This window comes from Leucopleurus acutus (assembly GCF_964270905.1).
Source record: "Leucopleurus acutus genome assembly, chromosome: 10".
Taxonomy (NCBI): domain Eukaryota; kingdom Metazoa; phylum Chordata; class Mammalia; order Artiodactyla; family Delphinidae; genus Leucopleurus; species Leucopleurus acutus.
Window position 1 is genome coordinate 83,104,761 of NC_139153.1, and position 26,300 is coordinate 83,131,060.

Below are 26,300 nucleotides of genomic sequence, written 5' to 3' on the forward strand. Positions count from 1 at the left end.
TGAATTTTGCTGCTGCAGGGCACTCATTCTTGTTGCCAAGGCTCACATTCTCCTCTCTGCCAGACACACATTCATCCTCCCCTCCCTGCTCGTTCCCACTGCACAGGCTCCTGTGTGCGCACGCGTTTCACACGTGCTTTCTCCACCCTTCCTGTGGCCACATATGCTCCATTGTATTCCCTTCCCTCATGGCTGTGTGTGCCCCTCTCATGGTCATGGGTGTGTCCTTGTGAGGGCGTGTGTGGGTGGGCGTGTGCCATTTGTCTAGCATGTCTTCCCTGCGTGCACACATCCAAGCTTATCCATGCACTTTCCCTGTGTGCCCTCATGGTGCCTTGCGTACCCTCTTCTTTCTGCACCTTAAAATCATTCTGTTCTTCTAACAGAGTCGTACACACCCACCCTGGCCACTGTTACGCACTTTTCCCCAATTCATGTTTGGTGTGGCTGCCCACATCCTCTCTTTGTCACACTTGGTTTCCGCTCGCACTCTGCAGCCTCTCCTTTGCGCTCATGGACCACCCTCGGTCCACACTCACAATCGTCCTCTCCCAAGAGTGCTCCCTTTGGTTTTGTGTTTTTCTGGGGGAAAGAAAGGAGAAGAAATGGGGGCAGGTTTGGGGAGCTGCTTCCAGTGGATATTCGGTGAGAATCCTGACCAAAGGAAGGCACCCCTGACTGTTGAGATGGAAGATGGTCCTGTGGGGCGGGAGGTGGCGTCCCTTTTGCACTGTGGTGTCTCTTGGGGAAGGAGCTCCCCAAATCTCAATAAACTAGTGAACAGAGTGACTCAGCACCTTGTTCTTTACTGTGAACAGAGTGGGCTTCAGCCCAGGGAGGGAGGCTCGGGAGACTCCACGTTGATGAAAAGGCACTGCAGTGGAGGGAATGGAAAAAGGTGTTTTATTGATCCATTGAGGGCTTAGCAGGGCAAAGCAGGACACTATTAGGACTGAGATTAGTGAGGGATGACATTAGTGGTTAAAAGTGTGGGCACTGGAGTCTAACTATCCGAGCTTCAGATTCTACCACATGCAAAAAATTTCCTTTATTCTCCAAGTTCTCACTTATGAAGATAAGACTCATCATCATCAGCACCATCTTCATCATCCAGCCCTCCGCAGGGTGGTTGCAAGGACAAGTGCTCACGATGGTTCTTGGCCCATGGAGCATGTTGGGTAAACACTAGCCACTGTTGCTACTGTTTAATGAGTTCTCTGACAGTGATGGGCAGGTGTGGGAGCCTGGAGCATTTGGCTGAACAGATGTGAGGAGTCTTCTTCCTAGGAATTAAGAATAACAAAAAAATATGACTGCTAGGAGGCAGCAGATGAGATGGCCCCTGAGTGCTTCCAGCCTTAGAAGTCTTTGTCTAAGAACTCTGAGCATCTTGGCAGGAACTGGATATCCACGTGAAAGAAAGTATTGAATGGCCAATGGAAAACAAAACAAAACATTGCTTGGGACTTTTGTAATTCTTTGGGTCCTCTTGGAGAAGTGCCTTTTTGAAGCTCACTTTTTCTCTTTCCCCATAGCACTGATGTTTTTAAAGCGATTTTCATTGTTTTGCAAAAGAGCTACAAGGATTGGATGGGCCCTCTCATTTCACCATCCTGTGGAAGACCCAAGTTCTGAAGTTCCCTGAGAGCATGGGTGGTTAAATCTTGGACCAGCAGTACTTGAAAACCATTCTACTGTGATTATCCACATTGGACCAATAGGACTTGATTTGAGTTTCCCCTCTTCCCACAATAGAATATTCTCGAGAAAAGGGGAAGAATCCTGTGGATTAGGTAAGCCTTTAGTGTGGAAAGTGAACAGTTGGCTTCAGAAGCAGCAGCAGGAGCTATATCCCAGCCCTGGGCAGAACAGAAGAGACCAGAGTTACCACCTTGAACTTTCTTTGCACTTAGTGGAGCTGCAAATTACAGAGGGTCAGTTCTACTGTGCCAAGGTCAAGCCAGACCTTCTTTGCTGGCAGGAGCACAGACAGGGACCAGGTCAAATGGTAGGGCCAGCAGAGGCTCCTGGTGTGATGAGGATGTGTTGCCGGGTGGTGCGACCACCACTCAGCAGTTCTGGGAGGAGCTGTTCCCTTGGCCTCTCCAGCCCTGCCTCGGTCAGGATGGGCTTCACCCTCAGGCTTCAGATCTCCTCCTGACTGTAGAGCACTGTGGGCTCTAGACTGCTTGCCAGGCCTCAGTGGCCCCAGCTCTGCCCTGACTTGGCCTCTTGCCTCCCTGCCCTAGTCATTTACTAACAGAAAGAATTTTGTGAACACTTTGCTACTATGTTAGTTTTGTTATTTTTTCAATCAATCAAAAGTTGTTTTTTTTTTAATTTTTTGGCTGCATTGGGTCTTTTTTGCTGCGTGTAGGCTCTCTTCAGTCGCAGTGAGCGAGGCCTTCTGTAGTTGTGTTGCACGGGCACAGTAGTTGTGGCACACGGGCCTAGCCACTCCACAGCATGCAGGATCTTCCCAGACCAAGGATCGAACCTGTGTCCCTTGCATTGACAAACAGATTCTTAACCACTGCACCACCAGGGAAGTCCCAATCAACAACTTTTGTTGGGGAAGTTACTGTGGCAGGTGCTTCTAGGCCCTGGGGTAGAGCAGTGGACAAGATGGGCTTTCGTGGGATGTACATTCTCAAAGAGGGAAGATGAAGTAAGTAAGTAGGCAGGTGAAATAAATCAACAAGGTAGCCTGAGAGAACAGCCAGGAGTGTGGGCATCTTGCAGTCGTTACCTCTGCTGCTCCGGACAGTGCTGTGGGAAGGTGTTGTGCACTCATGTCTGTTACCTGGCAAGGAGACTGCAGCTAGGAGAGGAAGACTCTTGTCCAGGGTCACAGCTGATGAGGAGAGCCAGCATCCAGCCTGAGTGAATTATTGTCTGTTGCTGCACAACCTGTTACCGTAAAACACTGGCTTAAAACAATAATCATTTATTATCTCTCACGGTTTTGTGGGTCAGGAACTGGGGGGACAGTGGGGAGATTTGAAGGCTGGGGGCTGGAATCATCAGAAGGGTCTAAAGATGGGTGTTGGCTGAGACTTCAGTTGGAGCTGTCAGCTGGAACCCCTACCCCTAGCCTTTCCATGCAGCCTGGAATTTCTTGCAACATGGTGCCTGGGTTCCAAAGGCAACTGTCGAGAGAGAGAGACAGAGAGAGACAGAGACAGAGACAGAGACAGAGACAGAGAGAGATCCCATTGGTTTGGGCAGTCACAAGGCTGTGCCCAGATTCAAGGAGAGGAAACGTGGACCTCACGTCATCGTGGGCTGAGCATCAGTCCCACTGTGAAAAGAACACGTGGGATGCAATAAATATGTTGCTGCAGCCTTCTTTGGAAAGAATGATCCACTGCATCTGGTCTGCCTGCTCCAAAGCGAGCGTTCACTGCACCTCGCACGCTGCTGTCTACCCTCGCGGGTCCATCACCCAGTCTTGTCTATTTGCTGACTTTCAGCCTCTTCCCAGGTCTTTGATATCTTCTGGATGCTTCAAGGCCAGTGGTAGTCCCACACCTCGCCGTTTCTGCCAATTGTGGTTCCTCCCACGGTCCATTGTAATTTTAGGACACTCTGGATAGAGTTTATTCTCTCCGGTTTTTGAAGCAGGGAATTCTGTTACTTTGTACTTCAGGGTCCATTAACCTGAGGGGAATCGGAGGGTGGGCTTCATATCAGACAGATTTCCCTCCCCCAAACAGGGGTGATATTCAAAATACTTAACCAATGAGGCATCCACTTACGCGGCCCGTGGGGCCGGGAAGGGAACACTAGAGACGGTCGTGGGAGACGAGACCTGTGTTGCTGCCGTGAACCGCACGGAGGCTTCCGCGAGGGGCCGCTGTGCCGGAACTGCGACGTCGTGGGGAGAGGGAGCCGAGGGGCAGTAACACTAAGCAGCGCACGGAGTGTTCTCGGGGGTGGAGGGGAGGACAAATAACCTTTCTCCCCAACCCATCTTAGGTTCTTTATTTAGCTGGGGCCTTGCAAGTGGAGACCAGCAAAAGACAGATTAAAAAGAGAAAAACTGGGCTTCCCTGGTGGCGCAGTGGTTGAGAGTTCGCCTGCCGATGCAGGGGACACGGGTTTGTGCCCCGGTCCGGGAAGATCCCACATGCCGTGGAGCGGCTGGGCCCGTGAGCCATGGCCGCTGAGCCTGCGCGTCCGGAGCCTGTGCTCCGCAACGGGAGAGGCCACAACAGTGAGAGGCCCGCGTAGCGCAAAAAAAAAAAAAAAAAAAAAAAAAAAGAGAAAAACTGAAGTTTATTAACACGTGCATCGCGAATATGCTTGGGAATACTCAGTGCTGAGGAACTCGGAGGGGCGGCTAAAACGGGCTTATATACCATTTTGAGCTAAACAAAGGAAAAGGGGTTAAGGGGTTTGGGGCTTCTGGGTAGTGGAGGCCAGCTTTGGGAAGGTGATCAGGAAAAGTGTGGTAAATAGGGATTGTTTAGTAAGGTTTGTTATGCAGATTTGTCTGTGCCTTCTCCTTAGATAAGAGTTAAGAGTCCTCCTCTTCCTAGTACAGGAGAGGGAGACACCTTTAGAAAAGTAAATTTACAAAAAGAAAACTTGTGGCCTGTTTTAGAGGTTTTCTTGCAGCTGCTGGTTCTCAATGGGCCTTTAGCTTAAAATAATCCATATGCCAAAGAGACATATTTTGGGGTGGCATATCCTGGTACCCTTCAGGCATGAGTGACTAATTCTGCACAGGGGAAACAGAAGCTGGGCCCTGTGCTTCAGGGCCTATTCATGGTTCAGTGAGCCCTTCAGAAGTGAACTGATTACACCCGGAGGTTCTTGAATAATGTCCCCTTAAGTGCTTCCAACTCATGTGTTGTATTGGATAGGGAAGTGCCCACACTCACAGGACCTAAATCCTGTAGTCTTTAATCATCTGAAAGGGATCCACTTTTCCACTTGTATCCAATTCAGTAGCTTCTCTATATTTCTAAAATAATCCATATTTTCCCCTTAAACCATTTGGCTCCCTGGTGTAACTCCTTCCCCCACATCTTCCCATCTTAATGCACAACATATGTATGCCAGCTCTTTCCACACAGTAAATCAGCAAATATTTCATATCAATATTGTTCCCTCTGCTGTGTTTGAAACCTCAGGGAAGAATTCTCTGATGCCCACACCACCCAATGCTCGTACACTTTATTCTTTCATTCTCTATGCCTTTGGCCTCGTACTTGCCCCCAACTCAGTTGTGTAGTGGTTACTTATGTTGGAATTGTGTCTCTGACCATTGTGATCTGCTTTGGACACTTTGAGGGTTGTGACTGAGTAAGCTTGTGCTGGGTTTCCCCCTAGGGTATCCAGTAGATAACTGTCCACATAGACTGAATGCATTCAGAATAAGATGTTAGTCCTAAAACCTCTGTTAATCCACTTATTCAACAAATCAGTTTTCATTAAAACAGATTGTTTACACTGCTTCATTTAATTCTCTGTTGTATTTCCCCTAGAGTCTGTCTAGAAAGGATTTTACTGTATGAGAACATTAGGGCCTCTGGGCACAGGGAGCTGATAAACAGGCCAAAAAGGTAGAGGTTTCCAGGTCCCAGTGAGAGAAAGAGGATAGAGGTGATCATGATAAAAATGTATTACATAAGTGATTTGAAAAGTAGAACTGAGGTTAGCATCTCTTGTAGGATTGAGATTGGGATTATTAAATATAAAATAGGGGATCTACATTTAGTATAGGATACAATCAAATTAGGAGGTCAAGGAGGCAGGAAGATTTGTACATGAATGGCTAAAATGAAGATTAGGATTAAAATAGAGTTAATGCTGCTGTTCTGTGCTGATGCCAGAGTAAATGTTGGATCAAAGCCATTTTGTGTTGGGACTAGAATAAAACTAGGATTTCCCTTTTTCTTATTTCATCAGCATGTATCCGAGAGAATTTGGTATTGTTGCCACTGCCATGGGGAAAGCTGGGAGACAGCATCTGTGAGATTAGGACCCCACGAAACTTTACACATTTTTTGGAGATATTTATTCATTCATTCACTCACTCATTCATTCATTTATAGAACTAATTGGAGGCCAATTTTCTGCAACATTCTGGTCCTTGCTTCTATGAGTCTGAAATCCAGTGGGGGAGTTAAGCCAGGAACACACTACATGAATTACCAAAACTTCCTCCATGCAGCTATTGTTTCTTGTTCTCAGGGGATGCTTTGGAGCACCTGATAAACTCTTATTCCAGGGAAGCAAACCTCCTTCAGCTGGGGGGTCTAATAAATTAGACATATTTCTAGAGTGGGATGATTTCCTCAAAGTTTACTGAGAGATATGAGACTTCTCACCCGTGCTGGGGAGACACTATATGTATTCAAGCACAGGGTTAAGAGCCTGGAGACTTGAATCAGCCCTCCTGGGTCCAAATGCCTGAAATTGTTAAGCTGCTACTAAATTCTGTGTCTCAGTTTCTGCATCTGAAAAAGGATGGCGATATTACCTCTTTCATAGTGTTGTAATAGAGATTAAATGAGTCAATGTGTGAAAATTACTTTAAATGGTACCTGGGATATCATAATCACTATATAAATACCTAATAATAACAATATGTAAATCACCTTTCTGAGCAAGAGTACAAACCTGATGACCTTAGGGAGGTCTTCGGTCAGGAGTCTGGAATGCCAGTTGTAATACCACATACTGCCAGTCGACGGCACCAAAGCCGGCATAAACATTTTGAGGTCTCCCTCTCTGTCTGAGCTGTTTTCGATTTGTGGGTGCCGCAGAAGATGAAACACTAGAACTGAAGAAGTTAAGCTTTCTACTAAGGCTCTGTTCTGAATTCCTGCCTAAGGATACTGAAATATTTGACGACGGTATGAAAGCAACAGTGTGTATTTGAGAAGTTGCCTGATGGAAGTCACCAGGCCTGGGTTTTAGTCCTAACACTGCATGTCCTTGGGCGAGTTTCTGAACCCCTGGACTTCAACTTCCCCCCTTCCTTGCTGTCATTTGGGGCATAAAATAGAACAACAATGCAAAACAGACACTTAAGGAAGTGGAAAAAAAACCCGAGGGAGAAGTAAAGAAACTATGGTAGAAATGAGAAGTGGAGGTAAAGAAATTGTGATGATGTGACAAGGAGGTGAGTTGGAAATGGAAATGATAAAATTGGGGAGATCACCATGGAGGTGAAATGTATGAAATACAAAATAGAGAAAACATTAAATTTGATTCATATGTTTCATACAGAGATAAGTACTTCCCCTTAGCACATTTTCAATCTCTGTGTCTCTGTGTCTCTCTCTCTGTCACGCACACACACTCACACTCACACTTGCATGCATGCACACACACGTGGCTGTCATCCATTTCTGTGACATGACGGATGTGAGGAGAGCAGAGGTGCGGGGAACACAGACTTCCTGACAAAACCATGAAGAAGTTGCTCTCACTTTTCACGCACATCAAGCAGTTCTCGCTCAGCTCTCCCTGGAGTCTTCGTCCTTCCCCAGCAGCCTACTGAGTGCTCTCTTTACCTTCTTGTTCCTCAGGGTGTATATGAGAGGGTTAAGTGAAGGAGTGCCCACTGAATAGAAGAGACCAAAGAACTTGCCCCTCTTCTGGGCATAGGGATTTTGGGGCTGGAGGTAAATGGAAATGACTAAACTGTAGAAGATGGTGACCACAGTGAGATGGGAGGAGCAGGTCCCCAAAGCCTTTCTCCATGCTATGGCAGAGTTAATCCTCAGCACTGCCCAGGCAATGGCACCGTAAGAGATAAGAATGAGGGCGAGTGGCATGACCAGGAAGATGACACTGGACACAGCTAACTGAATTTCATTGTAGGTGGTGTCTCCTCCTAACTACAATGAGGTACCACCTCACACCAGTCAGAATGGCCATCATTAAACAGTCTATAAATAACTAATGCTGGAGAGGGTGTGGAGAAAAGGGAATCCTCCTACACTGCTGGTGGAAAACAGTATGGAGGTTCCTGAGAAAACTAAAGAAAAACTGAATTACCATCTGATCCAACAATTCCACTCCTGGGCACATATCTGGACAAAACTATAATCAAAAAGATACATGCACCCCATGTTCATAGCAGCACTATTTACAATAGCCAAGACATGGAAACAACCTAAATGTCCATCAACAGATGAATGGCTAAAGAAGATGTGGTACATATAAACAGCGGAAAACTACTCAGCCATAAAAAAAAAAGAAATTCTACACGTAACTTTACAGTCCGCCCTCCATATTCGCAGTTCTACATCCTCCCGCAGATCATGTAGTATGCAACAATTGAAGAAACTCTGCATGTAAGTGGACCCACATATTTCAAACTTGTGTTGTTCAATAGTCCACTGTATATTACTGCAGTGATGCTGTAGTAATGCTATAGACTATAGACAAGCGGTGACACCTAAAATAAGAGACTGGTATACACCTGGGTTTTTTCAGTGATCATACAACAGATATTTATTAAACATGAATCATATGTCACTGTGTTCTAGGGATAACTACAGTCCCTCGCTTCATAAAGCTCACATTCTAGCACAATGCTTCTCAAACCCTTTTCTCTTCTGCACCCTATACATTTACTCAAACATAAAGCCAAATATTTTATTCCCATTTTATCTCTGACCCTACTCTCACAACACCCTGTACCTGCTTCTATCACAGTATTCATCACACTGGACTGTTATCACAGATGTCCTAGTCTGTTTCCCCAACCAGACTGAAGTACCTTGAGGGCAGGAGCCAAACGTCCTTCAACTTTATATCTCTACTGCCCAGAATAATTATCTGGCACTAAAAATATATTCAACAAATGTTGTATGAATGAATGCATGAATTAAATGCATGAATAAATAAATGAATGAATTGTTTAGCATCTGCTCCAGATATACAAGGGGCTGACAAGGAAAGCTGGCCCTATAATACTGAGGGCTGGCCTCTCCTCCCATAGATATATCAGGTATAATACAGCCCAATGTTCACTTAGTTCTATTTTTTTTAATATTCATATGTATAACAACTAAAAATCAGTTCTTGGTACCATAATTTCAAAGATATGCTCTGGCTCCTTTTCCACCAGAACTCACCTTATAAGCAGGATGACTGCTAGCTCCCCACCTCTCTTTTGCAGGACCCAAGAAAAAGGAGTGACGTTTTCAGGCTGGATGACTACGGGCCAATGTTGAATAACTGGTGAATCGAAAGCTGATGCCAAAATCTCACATGACAAGCTCTGCCCTTCCTGGGCACTGGATGGAACCTAGATGTAGGAATGTCATCAAAGGGAAAAGCAAAAGGGATTATTTACATGTTAAAATTAAAATCCTAGGAAAGATATGACAGAGCAATCTCTCTGGACTACAGAGAAAGGGAAAATCCAATTCTCGTTCCATTTTAGAAAACGACAGAGGAAATGCACAGTCTTTCCTACAAAAGCATGCAACTTTAAAGACTATCAATACAGTCAATAACAAAGAGGTTAAGGAAGAACCTCAATTGAGGCACTTAGACACTATTTTCTTTAGCCCTTAAGAAAACCACATCATTCACTGTTTCTCTTCCCTCGACAGTAGAAACACTGCCTCCTCTTACCCATTCTTCTCCATCCAGATCTCGCTCTTCATCTCCTATCACTACTGTGACCTTCTCTCTGCTAGGTGAATCATGTACCCACATCCAGTCCCATCTCTCTCCAGGTAGGACTTCCAGGGCCTGCTGCTCAGGACAGGTCTCCTCAAGGGGGCCAAACGCCTGTGAACACCCAACAGAAGTAACTGCCTTCTCCCAGTGCCTGACATTTTGAGCCAACGGGCAGGAGCTGCTCTGCATTTTTTTGTCCATTGGCAGTATGGCTTTAGATACCAGTGAAGTTCAGTGGCTCCACTCTGCATTTTAGGTTACTGGCCTGAAAGAAAAGGGCAGGAAAAAAAGAGAGAGGGAGGGAGGGAAAGTCATGAATGGGAGTAGTACCACATCAACAAAAATCACAAAAGAACCAAGCAGCCCGACGGGGAAAGAAACTGGCAAAGAGGAAGGAAGTTAAAGCTCTGATGAGAGTTTCAGAATTCGTGAGAAAAGCCTAAAAGCACCATATCGTTTGGGTTTCCTCTTCTCACCTTACCAGCTACGCGACTGTGGGTAAGCTTTTAGCATATCTAGGCTTCAAGTTGCCTATCTAAAAAGTGGGGTAGTGATAGTACCTACCTCATTGGGTTGTTTGAGAATTAAACGAATGAATATCAATATGTATACTACACTTAGGACAAGCCCTGACCCAGAATTAGCGCTATATTCACCAGTTTGCCAAATAAAAAAACTTTAATTGTAATATTAAAGGATGGCCTAAAGAAGGAGGAGAAGGAGAGAAAAACAGATTAGAAGAGGTAAAGATAAAATATGCTCCAGCAGGCGGGCCCTCCTACGTCCCAACCCATCCAATCCCACCTCCGACCGCAGGCTCCGCCCCTCCCCAGAAGGCCAGCGAGGGGCTCCCGCCAGAACCCCGGGCAGGGCCTCACAGACCTGCCCCGCAACCTCACCTTCTGCGCCGACCTTGCGGGTTCTGCCTTCTCCGCGGTGGGGCCGAAGGAGCGCAAAGGCCTCCTCAGGTGAGGTCCAAAAAACCCCACCCGCACCTCAGAGACGAAGGGCTGAACTCCAAAGTGCAGACAGAGCCTTTCTATTCCGCGGTCTCCATGGTAACGCGCGGCTCGCCCTTCTAGGACCCCCGGAGGACTCTTCTCTTTGGTCCAGCACTACAAACCCTGAGAAGCTGGACGGTTCCGGTCCCTGCTTGCTAGTTTGGACCTGTTGCCACATGGAGAACAGATGAGCTTGAATATGAAATTGATCTTCTTCAGCGTGTGAAGAGGGAAAACAACGAAAGAAAATGGAAGCACGAGTTAATCAGAATTACGTGAACGTAAGCTCCACCACGCAGAGATCTTTAACTGTTTTGTTCATTCCTGTATCCCAAGCTCTTATAACAGTTGCTGAAGAAATTCTTGTTAAATGAATGAATTGAAACGATTCTGAAAAAATATTGCTGCAAAGCATCATTGACTAATATCAGTATTTGCCTCTGATCAGTAGCTTTATTTAAAAGAGAACTATGTGTCACATACATTTAAATATCTTATAATTTGGGGATTATGAAAACCCACAAGCATGCATTATAAGTAATGTATGCTGTATTTTCCAAAATATTATATTTCTAAAGTATTATATTTTTCTATAATATATTTTCAGTATGTTATATTTCAGTATAATGATTAGCAGTAGAAACTTGAAGAGAAGTAATTAAGTTAATTACTTAAGTAATTAAGATAAGCACAAAAGATATATTTAAAAATTTGAGGAAGTGGCAAATACTTTTTAGATTATTCTTTCCTACACTAGAATATGAACTGGCTAGCATAAAATTATGGGACATAACCTTTTTAGAAGGAGAAACTCCAAGAAAATTATTTCAGAAAGACAGCCAATATAAACAAAATGAAATCCATAAACTCAAAGACAAAAAACAAATACTTGCTAAAGTTCTGAGTTGAACTGAAAAAATAATCAGAATAATGAACAAGACTGTTGGAAGGAAAATGAAAAATACCTGTGACAGATAAGATGAATGAGCTAAGGATACATTTTTCATTAAGGATATATCTCAAAACCATGAAGCTGAGTATGTACAAAGTACCTAATAACCTCTATGAAGCATTCTTGCCAAAAATATTGAACCTAAATCAAATCAAGCCTTTCAAACTTAAATATGTACAGAGTGAAACTATTTGTATAAAATTAGGGAAACGTAAATTATACTATAAAATGTTTATGGCTACCCACATATGTACTAAAAATATATAAACATGCATCGGAATAATAACATCAATATCAAGATAGTAGTTAACCTGAGAAGAAAGAGGAGAGGAATTGGAGAGGAGTAGACAAGGGGATATAATTATATCTGTAATATTTATATCTTAAGATAGATGTTAAATTTTTTTTTATTATTGTTTTGTATGCCTGAAATATTTATTATTTTTTTTAAAAAGCCCCTGGGAATGAATTTGGTAATTTCAACAGACAGCAGAGGGGCCATAGAATTACTCAACACCAATCAGGCTTCTGTTTCTCCATCAAGGATCATGACCTTCAAATTGGGAATGGTAGGACAAACATTAATATGAGGAAATTAAATTTCAGGACATACAAGGAGATAGTAAAAGAGTAACTACTTGCCTTAAATGAGTGCAAGTCTTCGTACCCAGATAAAATTGCTTGAAGGATCCTGAATTTCAGGCAGATTAGCCACAGGGCCCCTGGAGGCCATTTTTAAGGAGTGTGACTCATGCCTAAGACTGGCAAATATCCAAATTTTCAAAAACTGAAAAAAGATGAACTGTGGAATTAGGCTGAAAAGCTTGACATGGATCCCTGGCAAAATTCCAGCATTAATTATTTTAGGAGATTATTTATGAGGTTTTATGAGATTGGGGTTAACCAAGAAAAATGTAAATAAATTATATCTCAATTGGACTAGATTATTAAAGTCATATACTAAGGATCTGCTGTGGAAGTAAAGTATCTTCAAATCAGCAAAGGTTATACCAAAGTCTCTCATAAATATACCCTGTGAGTATATGTGTACTGGACGCTAGTACTGTTAAGTAGATTGATATCAGGAAGAAAGACTACAGTCTGAAGAGTGGGTGACCATGCATAGCATCTTTCCTGCAGCCTCTTGCTCAGTGCCTTTGTGCAGTATTCACTGAACTCAGTTTCAGAATTAGGGACTTAGGGATCAGTCTAATCAAAACCCAATTTCCTTTAGAGGAGAAGAATACATTTGTATTAAATTGGAGGATTGAAGGAATTTTTTTTATATAATGATCATTATTTAGCAATTATTATGAGCCAGGCACTTTCATAAACCGTATATTGTACTTTCACTCTCACACTGAGCTGAGATTAAAGGATTTATTGTTACTGTTTTACAGATGCAGCAATTGAGATGCAAAGGAGTTAAATGACTTGACCAAAATATCAAGCTAGTGAGTGGCAGAGCCAGGAATCAGGTCTTCAGAACATAAGATTGATGAACTTTCCATAATACCATTTTATAAGTAATGTACCTAGTACTTTCTAACCTCTTTTGTTTTTGAATAAATAAAAGCCCTGATCAGGCTGGAGGGACTGCTTTTTATCAAAATAGCCCAAGTGTGAGATCCAAGACTCTGGAGTCATTAGTTTCTCTTCTAATCTTATCCTCCTTTGTAGTTTTAGACAAAATTTTAATCTCTTGGCCCTCAGGTTTCTCAAGTGTGAAATGAACAAATTGTATTTGGTCATCACTGCGGTATCTTTCAGACTTTCAGTTCTATTATTTTAATGATGAAATTTGATGCCAGGTGATGTGTTAAATGATTTCTGTATATTGTCTCATTTAATCCTCATAACGACTCCGAAAATTAGGTATTCACCCTGGACCTATTTTACAGTTGGGGAAAGTGGGGCACGATGTATACCTTGCTTAGGTTCTTATGCACACAGGTACCAAGTGGTTTAGCCTGTATTCAATCCCATAATTAATTTTATTTCATTTTGATAAGCTTTAAAAGAAGTTATGACCAGTCACAAAGCTATGCAATCACTCTTCCCTATGAAAGGAACCAGGACTCCTTGGAGAAATGGCTGATTCCAGGTCTGGAGCAGGAAATATACAAAATGAGCCTGAAATATCTTGTGCTGCCAGAAGGCAAGAAAACCATCAAAGACTCTTAGAGTTAGATGAAAAGGGCACAGGAAATAAAATAAAGGGACTCCCACTGGCCAAAGATGGAATCATTTGAACATCAAGAAGAAAAAGAAAAAAAAAAGTGCAATTGATTAAGATTCCTTGAATGTTCTTTAAAAATCCATGAGTTAATGATGCTCAGAAAGAGGAAACAACAAAAAATATTAGTTACCAATTGCTGCATAACAAATTACCCCCAAATTTAGAATCAAATATTGAATATTTATTTTCTCACAGTCTCTACAGGTCAGGAATCTGAGAGCAGTTTAGGGGTTGGTTCTAGTTCTGTCTTAAGGTTGCAGCCAAGATGTTGACCCAGGCTGCAGTCAACTGAAGGCTTGACAGGGAGCTGACGGATCCACTTCTAGACTCACTCATATGGCTGTTGGCAGGAGGCTTTAGTTCCTCACCACCTGGGTCTCACTTTTCAACCTGGCAGCTGGCTTCCCCTAGAGTGAGTGATCTGAGAGAAAGGGAAAAAAAGAGAGACCAAGACAGAAGCCACAGTTTCTTTTTCTTCTTCTTTTTTTTTTATTGGGGTACAGTTGCTTTACAATGTTGTGTGTGTTTCTGCTGTATCAGCTGTGTATATACATATATCCCCTCTTTTTTGGATTTCCTTCCCATTTAGGTCACCACAGAGCATTGAGTAGAGTTCCCTGTGCTGTACAGTAGGTTGTCATTAGTTATCTAGTTTATACATAGTATCAATAGTGTAGATATGTCAATCCCAATCTCCCAATTCATCCCACCCCTCCTTTCCCCCCTTGATGTCCATACGTCTGTGTCTCTATTTCTGCTTTGCACATAGGTTCATCTGTACCATTTTTCTAGATTCCACATATATGCATTAATATACGATATCTGTTTTTCTGACTTACTTCACTCTGTATGACGGTCTCTAGTTCCATCCACGTCTCTGCAAATGGCACAATTTCGTTCTTTTTTATGGTTGAGTAATATTCCATCGTATATATGTACCACATCTTCTTTATGCACTCTTCTGTTGATGGACATTTGGGTTGCTTCCATGCCCTGGCTATTGTAAACAGTGCTTCAGTGAACACTGGGGTGCCACAGTTTCTTTTATTACCTAATATTAGAAGTAACATAACATCATTTCTGCCATACTCAATTGGTCACACAAACCAACACTGGTAAAATGTAGGAAGGAGATACACAAGAGTATGAATACTCGAAGACAGTGCTCATTGATGGCCATTTTGAAGAATGGCTAATGTGTCAGTGGCCTTGGCACCTAGGGCACAACTTTTTACCCTGAAAATTAGCAATTAAATACAAAAGTAAACATTTATTTTGTCTTTCCTGTTTGAACTTACATTTCAGGATAACCAAATAACCCTAAATTGATAGGTTAATGAGATAAAATCCTTGTTTAAAAAGAAATTCCGGGCTTCCCTGGTGGCGCAGTGGTTGAGAGTCCACCTGCCGATGCAGGGGACACGTGTTCGTGCCCCGGTCCGGGAAGATCCCACATGCCGCGGAGCGGCTGGGCCCGTGAGCCATGGCCACTGAGCCTGCGCGTCCGGAGCCTGTGCTCCGCAACGGGAGAGGCCACAACAGTGAGAGGCCCGCGTACCGCAAAAAAAAAATAAAATAAAATAAAACAAAAAAAAAGAAATTCCAACTCATAAATGTGAAAAAAATATTGAATTAGAAAATCCCAGTTCTGCAATAAAATGGTTGATTCAGGCAAAGATCATCAGTGGATGAAACCACCAGATAAAAGGTTGATGAGGAGCTTTACATGGAGGGATCCAACTAGCAAGTGCTGATTAATTGATCAATCTTAGCATCACAAAGAGTGAAATAATGACATTATATGCCTCCTGATATAAAGCAAAAAGAAGTACGTAGCACCACGTAAGAATGCTTACCCATAAAGGTAAACCAAACTCTAAACCTTTAGAGCTAACATCTAGTTAACAAATACAGGCTAGAGAAACAAATTAAATGAGGATGCAAACAGAGAAAGCCAGCATGTGGAACATTCAGGACAATTGACCCAATTTACTCAATGCGGGGAAAAGTGAAAGATGGAGGAGCTATTCTAGATCTAAATTTAAAGAGGATTAAGAGAAATAACCAAATAAAGTATGTAGACTTTAGATCGTGATTCAAAAACCCAGCGTATTTTATATATTTGGGAGATTTTAATATGGACTCAGTATTAGATGGTACCCAGGAATTATTTTAATTTTGTTAGGTGGGATAATGACATTGTGGTTCTGTTTTAAGAGATGCATTCTGAAGAACAGGAAATAACACGTTCGGAGTCTGCGGAGGCTTTCTAGGGAAATTCCTCGACCAGCGAGTTGAGGTTTCCTAGAAAGTCACCGGAAATGATTATTGAAGGACTAGGAAGTGGAGCTAGGACAGGTTTCTCTATTTTCTCATTTTTAGAGGAGAATGTCGGCAGGAAGGTCTGTGTCTTCAGCCAGCGTGGGACGGGACTTTAGCCGAGGGGCTCCCAGGCTGCCACTGGTGTCTCCGAACCCGCCGAGGTGCGGCTGGGCGGACCCTGGCACCACCACCTGGTTCACTTAAATACACCCCTTCCCTGGGGCCCGGGACGGCTGGCGGGGACGGGGCGGGGCTTTGGAGCCCGGTCCGCCGGGAGCTGGGGACAGCTGCGGGTTCCTGCCAAACAAGGGCCTTTTCCTCCTGCATTCCTAACTCCCTCCCGCTCTTCTTGGCTCTCAGCAGCCTCTTACCCTTTTTTTTTTTTTCATTTATTTTCCTCCCCAGCATCCACTCGTACATTCATTCATTCAGCCAATTTCTAGCTGAGCGCCTACTGGTGCAGGCACTGTTTTAGAAGTTGGGAATACAGCAGTGAACAAAATAGACAAAAATCCCTGCCCTCAAAAGCCTGGGAGCCTACATTTTAGTGAAGGGGAGATCTACAATAAACAATAGAAAGAATATAAGTTAACTTATGCACCATGTTGGAAAGTGATAAAGTGCTATATAGGAAGGTAAGGCATGTCAGGATTTGAAGGAGGGGGTAGGCTGTAATTTTAAATAGGGGACCTAGAGTAGGTTTCCTTGGGAGGATTATGTACAAGAAAACAGTTGAAGGAAGCAAGATTATTCATCGTGAGGGTAGCTTGAGGTGGAGGGGACAGCCAGTACAAAGGCCCTAAAATGGAAATGTGCCTAAAAAGGAAGAGAAAGGTCTGTGTGACTGAAGAGGGTTGAATGAGGGGAAGAATAGTAGGAGAGGTAATAGCACACCCTATAGACTTGTATGCCATTGTAAGGACTTAAGCTTTTATTTTGAATGAACAAGAGAGATTCAAAAGGCACATTCTTTAGGGCCTTTTATGTTACTCTTTATTTTGAGTAAGATGGACCCATTGAGGGGTTTTAAGCAGAGAGATGAAATAATCCAGCTTAAGTTTTAAATGGCCTACTCTGTTGTATTGAGGATAGAAGCAGGAGACCAGCTGGACGGCTGATGTAATACTGCAGGGCAATGCAGACAATGGTGGCTTGGGACAAGATAGTGGCAGTGGAGGTTGTATTCTGGATATATTATCATTTTCGGTTTATCTTCCCCTGCTCCCTCATCTCCCATAGATACCTCAGATTCTCAGTGATTCCTTCTTTTTGCTTTGGTCACATTCCTCTCTTTTCTCCTCCCTTCATCGAATATGCAGGAAAATAAGGTATGGGATTACCACTAGCTTAGTACTGCTGATGAACCCCAAATCCAGGGCAGTATTTGACACATCAAGCCAAAAAGCAGCTGCCCTGTGGGTCAGGAGAGGCCCTTTGGCTGGCACCACCAAGGCTTAAATCCCTGAAAGGAGGCTGGTATCCACTGGAGCCACTTCAAACTGGTCCAGGCAAAGCCACGATTGACTTTGGGAGCTGGATCCAACCAGCAGAGAAGAAACCGGGACAGTGTTAGAAGACTGGAAAAGAAAGCTGGGTAAAAAGATGCAGCAGGTAAAAAGAGGAGTGTCTGCAGTATATCACAAAGAGGAAGAACTGAGCCCAAGAAAGGAGGAAAGCAGTGGGAGTGTGGTGGGCCTGGATTGACCTTGTGGAAGTGTTCTCCTTCAAAATACTTTTTTTCCTGGATGGCCTGGTGATCATTTTACATTATAGAACAATTGGATGCCATTTCTGTTTTTCATAAGGTATATCAGGGACTGAGTCCCTGATTTTCTCACCCCTCTTGGTAGTTCTGGGAGTTGATTTCCATGAACAGAACTTCATAGTTGGTTGCAGCTTCCCCTACATTTTCCATCCCTCCATAACCTCTCCAAATGTATTCTTTTCCTTGCAATAGGTGGTGGTATCAGATGAGACTCCAGGACCATCAGACCAGCTCTGTATCCGTGATACCAAGCTCCTGCAGGAAAGAGGTAATGCACACAGGGTATTGTGACAGGAGTTATGGCAGCTGAAAATGGGGCAGGGACACAGACTAAGTGGGAGATGCTTCCTGGGACCTGGAAATATGCTCATTATTGAGTATTTATAGGAAATCTGTTATTTCTATACTAGGCTTGGCTCGGTATTGAGAGGAACTAAATTATTAGGTTTCTACCCTCATCTTAAACCAAATTTGGAAAAAAATAAAGATTCATAAAAAAAGATTCTTCAAAGCAATTTATGAAAGATATTGAATGTATTCATTCACTTATTATATGTACAACTTTATGTATGATAAGTAGCTTACATATGTGTGCATGAATATTTGCACGTATAAAACTTGTGGTATAATACAGTAACTCCTCCCAACCACAATTTTACCAACATGTAAAATTTGAGTGTAGGTAATTTTATTTCTGTACCTGTGTTAACCCTGAGATTTTTAAATTAAGTATAGGTATACCTGAGAAATAGAAGATAAAGCCATGGCAAAAGAAGGAGAAAAGGTATTGTCATGAAGCTTTGAGAAGAATAAAGGAAGATGGGGAAATGTGGGGCTGGGCTTTAAAAATGCTCTTTGGTGGCATATATGAAGAGAAAAGTGGATAAGATTTGTATAAAAGTGGCTGATGGTATTTAACAATTCTGGAGTCATAAAATTAGACCCTGAAAGGCACAGACTTTTAGAGAACTAGGCCCCTGGACACCCCAAAAATAGGCTTTTAGTATGTATTACCTGCAAAGAAAAAATACGTAAAATGAATTTCTAAGCATATTATTGGAACTTCCAGAAGAGAAATCTTGAAATTTCCACTGTATAGGTAATCATAAATGAAAATTAATAATATAGGACATATTTATCACAAATTTAGGAGACGTAGAAAATAATGAATATTGCTTAACTTCGTTGTTCATTTTATTTCATTTTTTAAAATATATATAATTTTATGGTTCACATCTGACCTGAGTATCCAAGTCCTCTTTTTCTCAAAAGATCTTGAATTCTCTTCCTATAGGTGATTTTCAGGGCCATAAAGTTTACAGTTACTTAACATAAAATGTAAATGAGTTAATCTCACCCTGGATAATATCTATACACTGCTTTAACAAATAGTTTTGTTATGGGCTGAATGTTTGTGTCCCCTCAAAATTCGTATGTTGAAGCTCTAACCCACCCCGCAATGTGATGATATTTAGAGGTGAGGCCTTTGAGAAGTAATCATGTTTAGATGAAGTCATAAGGGTGGGGACCCAGTGATGAGATTAGTGTCCTCAGAAATGGAAGAGACCAGAGCTTTCACTCTCTCCCACATGTGAATTCCTGCTAGGGAATTCCCCCAAGTTCATTTTTAACTTAAGGGCAGAAACTGACCTTTCAAATTCTGAGGCTAAAAAATAAAGTTTAAGAATCACTACAGTGGGGGGAATTCCCTGGCGGTCCAGTGGTTAGAACTTTTGCTGCCGTGGCCAGGTTTGCTTGGGGAACTAGGATCCCACAAGCCTCAGCGAGGCTAGGAAAAAAAAAATCACTGAAGTGGTTACCAGGGGCTCGGGAGAGGGAAAAATAAGGAGTTGTTGTTTAATGGGTATAGAGTTTCAGTTTCGCAAGATGAAAAAGTTCTGGAGATCTATTATGCAACATTGTGAATATTTTTAACACTATTGAGCTGTACACTTAAAAATGGTTAAAATGGTAAATTTCATATTATATGTTTTTTACCACAATTAAAAACAGTTTTTAATGTGATGAACACTTAGGGGAAAAAAAGCCATGACAAGGTAACAAAACTTTCCTAATTTATGAAGAAGGTATGGTAAAAATCCAATTGGATGTATATGGAGGAGAGTTTGGGTTAGGGTGTGCTTTGTCAAAAATTTAAGACTTATACATTTTACTGTATGTAAATTTTACTTCAGAAGCAGGAATGTAAACAAATATTGAACTCTAGTTAATGATATGTATCATAAAGTGTTAGGGGTGAAGTATGCTGATGTCTTCAACTTACTTTGAAATGCAACAAAATATAAAATGAATTTATGGACAGAGACACGGATAGTTAGATGGACAGATATGTGATAAAGCAAATATTGCAAAATGTTAATTGTAGAATGTAAGTGGTGAGTATATGGATGTTTCCTCTACAATTCTTTCAACTTTTCTGTATATTTGAAAATGTTCATTATAAAATGTTGATTGAAAAAAACCCAATTAGGAGGTTTAAGTTTATTGATGTTATAAGGAAAAGAACTGTTATGGAACATTTGAGAGCAAAACATGTATCTGCTGTGAGCTCTGTGCCTTCCAGGTGGTTTGGGAACTTTTTGAGACAAAGAGTTATAAAGTAACAGGCTTTCAGAGGAGATAGTGAGAAAACTGTGTGGAACCCACAATGATTGAACACAGGCCTGTTCTTGATCAAAAGCTAAGGATGGCCTAGACCAAAGAAAAGTCTTCTTGGCCTATTTCTGTGGAAAGAAGCCAGTTTACTCCTAAACTGAGGTTTTGGTAAAATTGAAATGATAGTTTTGGGGTCCTGAGGCCAAAGGGTTATCCTAGAGACTTACCAGTAGATGATTTCAGACCAGAAAGGAATGGTCTTGGACTTGGGAATATGTTGATGACTATCAAGAAAGATAAACCACCATAAACACTGAAGCTACAGAGAGGCTGAGCTGGATTGCAAGGAATAAAACAGGGCCCCATTAATCAGTAATGTGAAACTGTACTTCTTGCCCAATCCATATGAATTATACCTAGTCATGTGTACACTCTGAGAAAGTTTCTTTTGCATTTTAAAAGCTGTGTGTGCTCTGCTATGCTGGGAGGGCAGTTGGGGGGAAGCGGAATCACTTAATACTAGGGAATTAACAGGAAAGAGACTCAGAATCAAAGGGGGTAAGTGATTTTCTCTAAGAAGAACAAGGGAAAAATTTTTTCTAGTAAACTAACTTGAGTTTGACCAGCTATTAAGTTACCTAAAGAAAAAAGCTTTGGGCCTATCCCTGGATATTTCTGATCCATTCCTCTCCTTCATTCGTTTCCCTCCACCTCCACCCCAAGTCGTTTTGGACAAAATGACTTCAACTTTCTAATATAGGAAGCCAGGTTATCGTATAAGCTGGGAGTCAGTGATTTGGGCCATTTGGGGAGGGTGTAAGGTATTCTAGGATGAAGAGAGACCAGAGAAAAAGGTGTAGTAGGTGAGAGAGAAGAAGAACGCACTTACAGTCGGCTTGGCTGCTGGCCAGGGCCTGATACCCCAAACTGGAAACTGAGACTAGAGGAATAATGGAGAAGGAGGATACTGTAATGCAGTAGACTTAATCCCTAGGTTGGAGCTTCGGAAGCTTCTACATTTGGGGAGGAGAGGATGAAAGCAGAAGGTTTCAACACTGTGCTGAATTGACTCTTGGCTTATTTCTCTTCTCTCAGCTCTGCCATCTCCTCATTGTCCTGCCTTTGCCGAAGATGGAAGCCAAGGAAGCCTGCCAGGAGCAAAAATCATACTGATGAGCCAGTCTCAAGTGAGCTAAGACCCCTTCCTTCCCTCCTGGAAATATATCACTGCCTCCTAAATGTGGCCTTATTTTCACTGCCTTCCCTGGCTATGCACCTCCCAAGTCCACGTGCTCCCTCTCATAAGGGATACTTTGTTGGGTGACAAACCATTTGTGGATTGTTTCCTCTTTCGTTATTTTTTGCTATTGAAAGCTGATGCTACCTTTCACCTCATCCCCAAATATACACGAAACAGTAACAGCCTTTCACTTCTGTAAACCTCCCTACAAATTCCTTTCTTCTGCCTCTGTTTCCTGAGGGAACTATGGAGTTTTCTCCAGGACAGCAGGGACATATTGTTTCAGGAGGCAGTGACATTTGAGGATGTAGCTGTGAATTTCAGTAATGAGGAGTGGCAGTGTCTGACCCATGCTCAAAGGCACCTCTATAAAGATGTGATGTTGGAAAATTATGGAAACGTGGTATCACTTGGTAAGGACTTTCCCTGTACTTGGCTTAGTACTTTCTCCCTTCCTTTTTCTTTTAATTGCTTTATTTATTGATGTGTATGGGGTCTCATATTGAAAATCAGAGCTCTCATTCCATATCATCAATATCTTCCCCCAAATTAGTTTTGAGTTGCCCCTGTTACATAGCAAGATAATTTTCTGGCTAACCTAGTTGTTTTCTGATTCTTTGCAATGAAACTCGCCCTGGGTGAAAAGGAGACACTTAACGTCTGTTCTCCCTGGATTCTCGCCTCCTCAGTCCTCTCATTTTCCATTAAGTGCTCTGTATTCAGCTCTTAGTCATGAGCTCCTTCCTAGCGGCTGAAAACAGATTAACCTCCCTCTACAGACTCCCATCCTCCTAAAAAGAACAGGGAAAATACAACCAACTGACTATTTCCCAGAATCTCCTTCTTTGCCCTTCTGAGTATTGACTTTTCTGAGAAATTTCCTAGACCTGTTCATTTACATGTTACCAGACCCCTGAATAAACCCTTTTCTCTACCCAAATGGACATTTCTTTCCTGTTTCCATGTGCAAACAGCGGGGTCAAGGTAAGCGTTAGCACAGTTCTCTGTTGCTCTACACACTGTCTTCTTCCTTCTCTACAACCAGGATTTCCATTTCCTAAACCTCCTTTGATCTCCCATCTGGAGCAAGAGGCAGAGCTCTGTGTTCAGGATGGACAGGACAGGGAGTTCCTGAGCTGCCCCCACCCAGGTGAGTGCCAGAGAAGCTGTCAGTCCCCTTTTGTGTTCCGTGTGACAGAATGATTATAGAATGTTCTTAGTGGTGGGTCATCCATCCTGAAGGGCCCAGAAGGAAATCTATTTAGGAAATCTTAAGTCAGAGAAGACAAACTGTTTGGATAATTATTCTGTCATTATCCAATTGGCTGTTTGCAACCTATCTAATACAAGCTTTTTGCAATTTAGTCCTCCAAAAAGGCTCAGACAATTCATCTCCCCTCTGTGTATCATTTACTCCAGTGCTCAGAGAGCATTGCCTTTCTGCCTCCAGTTGTTTTCTTTTTTTTTTTTAGGAACTTCCCCCATTTGGAGACCTGAGACTTTGACCCTTGCCTTTTCTATTCTCTCTTATTGTCAAGTTAGTTAGTTTCTCTCATGGCTTCAGCTCTTAGCTCTGATGCAGATGCCTGCCACATTGATAATGCTAACCTTTACCTCTTTCCTGGGCAGCAGTCTCATGTTTCTAACTCCTGGTTTTTATTTGAATATCCCATTGTCATCTGGAAAGCAACCTATCTAAAGTCAAATTCATCTCTCCCTCCAAGGCTGTCTCTTCATTAAGCTCTCCCTAGTTCTATATCTGGTTCTACCTCTTTCTTACTTTGTCTTTCCATTCCCTGAACCTCTTATCTAGTCAGTCATGAAATATTACCAGCTCTTCATTCAAGCTATTTTCTGTATTTGTCATTCAAAAAAAAACTTGTCCTTTGTTTCTAGGCCAACTCCAGCTGCTGTGTCCACAATGCCTACTCTTCCTTCCTCCCTTCTTTCCATCTAAAAAACATTTATTGAGCAACTATCATATGCCAGGTACATATGAGCAACTATCATATGCAGTCAGATAAGATATAGGCGAGCCCTGACTTACGGAAGCTTATTTTCTAGTGGGGAAGGCAGGTAAGTAAATAATTATATAGGACAGTATGGTGGGAGTTCTTGGGATATGTAGATAGGGATATGTACCTGGTATATACAAACATAGAGGAGAAGCACCTAAATCTGACCTGGGGACCAGAAGACTGCAGAAGGAATGACAACTGAATTAAGTTATGTAGGATAAGTGAAGTCATTTAGTTGAAAGAGGGGCAGAGGGGAATAACAAGTAGGAAAGTATTGAGGAGTAAAAGAATGTGAACTGTGAATAGTTTAGTGTGACCAGAGCCAAGGACTTGGAGTAGCCAGTGGGAAAAGTACAGGAGCAGTAGACAGGGGCAAGATCATAATTGAATGAGCTTTTGATAAAGTGCAGACCTTTAACTTTATTCTTATAATAACAGCTAAGATTGATTAAGTATTTATTTTGGTGTTGGAAGTGCTTTGCATACATTGACTCATTTAATTATTGTGGATAGTCTAGATCCCATTTTATAGATATAGCAACTGAGAGAAGTTACAACATCCTCCCAAGTTTGCACAGGTATTAGGTGTCAGAACTAAGATTTGAACCCAGACAGTGAGCTGGGGCTCTTGACTTTACACTTTACTTCCTTTCTGTCTGGTTAACTATGGAGTGCCATTGAAGTGTTTAAAGCTAAGGAGTGATGTGATTAGATTTGACTTTTAGAAGGAATAATCTAGAAGCGATGTAGAGGTTGGATTAGAGGGGAGGCAGACTAAAGGACATTTGAGGGTTATTAAAGTTAGCTGGTGAGAATGCACTGGCAGTAGAAGTAAAGGAGACGGGATAGAGTTAAGAGATAATAAGAAATTGATTTGGACTCTGGTTACCAACTGTAAAAAGTAACTCCAGCTAGCTTAACCAAAAGAAAAATAATTTATTATTCAGGGTGTGTCAGGGAACTTAAGGGCATGTATACATGAGGCTCAAGAAGGGATTGGAATGCCATCAGGCCCCACTCTCCAGCTGTCTTCTCTGCTACACTGTGGGTCTGCTTCATTCTCCTTTCTTAGCAGATGGATCTTCTCTGCTTCTCAGTCCCGATGGCAGAGCATTCCCTCCCCTACACGACATACCATCCCACCACCACTGGTTCTCAAATTTAAGTGCTAAAGCTCTAGCTCTCTTCAGAGCCTGGCCTTACCTGCTTTCACATCATGATTCCAAAGTTCATGAAGAGAGAATCTGTCCTGGTTTGGGTCAGGTCTTGCCCAGATCTAATCTGCCCTACCCAGATGGGTGGAGTTACACCACAGAAATATGGCTCTCCAGGGCCCACTCTCAGAAGCAAAGCAGACAGACCCCTAAAAAGGAGGCTGCGCTGGCACTTGAGCCCCTGCTTTGCAGCTCCCATCACAGGTTAACATTTATACAATGTTAGTGAGTACATATGAGAAGTTGAAGATGATTTCCGGTTTCCTATCTTAGGTGACTAGGTGTATGAAGTTGTCATTCACTAAACTAAGAGATTCTAGAGCATGAGTAGATTTGGAAGGATTTTTGTGAAGTTTACTCAGTTTTAAATATCTTAGTACTTTACAATAGTTCAGCCTATTTTGACCTTGCCATAATGTTAGTGATTTTTCAAGCATGGGAAAGTCAGTTACTCTTCCAACAGCTTAGCCATTGCTTCACCTCTGCCAGCCCACTTATTTCCTTTCCTCTGAACATCTGACATTTTAATTTTCTTGTTTAAGTATCAGCAGCCAAGACACGGCCTGAGAATGAGAAGGCAAGTTCAGAACAGGCAGTTTTTGAAAATGGAGAAGTCTGCTGGGTGAAATTTAAAAGTCTCCTAAAAGTTGTTTCCCAGGATCCAGAGGTTGGAGAAGTTTGTGTACAAGATGTCAAATTAGAGAATCAATGGGAAATACCTATGAGGGAGAAACTGAGAGAAGAGAAAGAACGCTGTGAGAAAGTGACCTTCAAGAAAGGAAAGAACCAGAAGGTACTTAGAAAAAACTCAAAATGTATTCCATATAGGGTTCTTACAGAAAAGAAACTCCATGAATGTGCCAGGTGTGACAAAAACTTCACCTGGCATTCTGACCTAATTCTCCATGAGCGAATTCACTCTTGCCAGAAACCCTATGTGTGTAATGAGTGTGGGAAAGCATTCAGGACGAAAAATCAGCTTTCTATGCACCAGATAATCCACACAGGGGAGAAACCCTTTAACTGTAGCCAGTGTGGGAAGGCCTTCAACAGTAGATCAGCTCTTTGCCGACATAAGAAAACGCACAGTGGGGAGAAGCCTCACCAGTGCAGCGACTGTGGGAAGGCCTTCAAGACCAGGAACCGTCTCAGGATGCATCAGGTCATCCACACTGGGGAGAAGCCTTATGAGTGCAGTGGCTGTGGGAAGGCCTTTCAGTTTAAGCATTCCCTTATCATCCATGGCAGAAGCCACACTGGGGAGAAACCCTATGAGTGT

The 26,300-nt window shown here is 42.4% G+C and overlaps 2 protein-coding genes across 2 annotated transcripts; one reads left to right on the forward strand and one right to left on the reverse strand.

The window, feature by feature from the left end:
* Positions 1 to 1,058: 1,058 nt before the first annotated feature.
* Positions 1,059 to 9,747, reverse strand: LOC309967317 (uncharacterized protein). Its single transcript, XM_082847892.1, has 3 exons — positions 9,607 to 9,747; positions 9,102 to 9,274; positions 1,059 to 1,283 (listed from the first exon to the last, which is right to left on the reverse strand). Exons 1-3 carry the CDS (start codon positions 9,688 to 9,690, stop codon positions 1,199 to 1,201), a joined length of 342 nt encoding a protein of 113 aa, XP_082704018.1. The 5' UTR covers positions 9,691 to 9,747; the 3' UTR covers positions 1,059 to 1,198.
* Positions 9,748 to 10,788: 1,041 nt separating this feature from the next.
* On the forward strand, positions 10,789 to 22,992 carry LOC309967664 (zinc finger protein 311-like; the record flags this gene model as incomplete). Its single annotated transcript, XM_082848429.1, has 5 exons — positions 10,789 to 10,936; positions 18,126 to 18,201; positions 21,645 to 21,736; positions 22,076 to 22,202; positions 22,988 to 22,992. Exons 1-5 carry the CDS (start codon positions 10,904 to 10,906, stop codon positions 22,990 to 22,992), a joined length of 333 nt encoding a protein of 110 aa, XP_082704555.1. The 5' UTR covers positions 10,789 to 10,903.
* Between the last annotated feature and the right edge of the window lie 3,308 nt (positions 22,993 to 26,300).

Coding starts and splice junctions, on each gene's coding strand:
- LOC309967317 (XM_082847892.1), bottom strand. CDS start 9,690: ATGTGGGTACATGATTCACCTAGCAGAGAGAAGGTCACAGTAGTGATA. Junction 9,275..9,606: donor ATCTGGATGGAGAAGAATGG/GTAAGAGGAGGC, acceptor TCCTACATCTAG/GTTCCATCCAGTGCCCAGGA. Junction 1,284..9,101: donor GCAGTCATCCTGCTTATAAG/GTGAGTTCTGGT, acceptor CTTAATTCCTAG/GAAGAAGACTCCTCACATCT.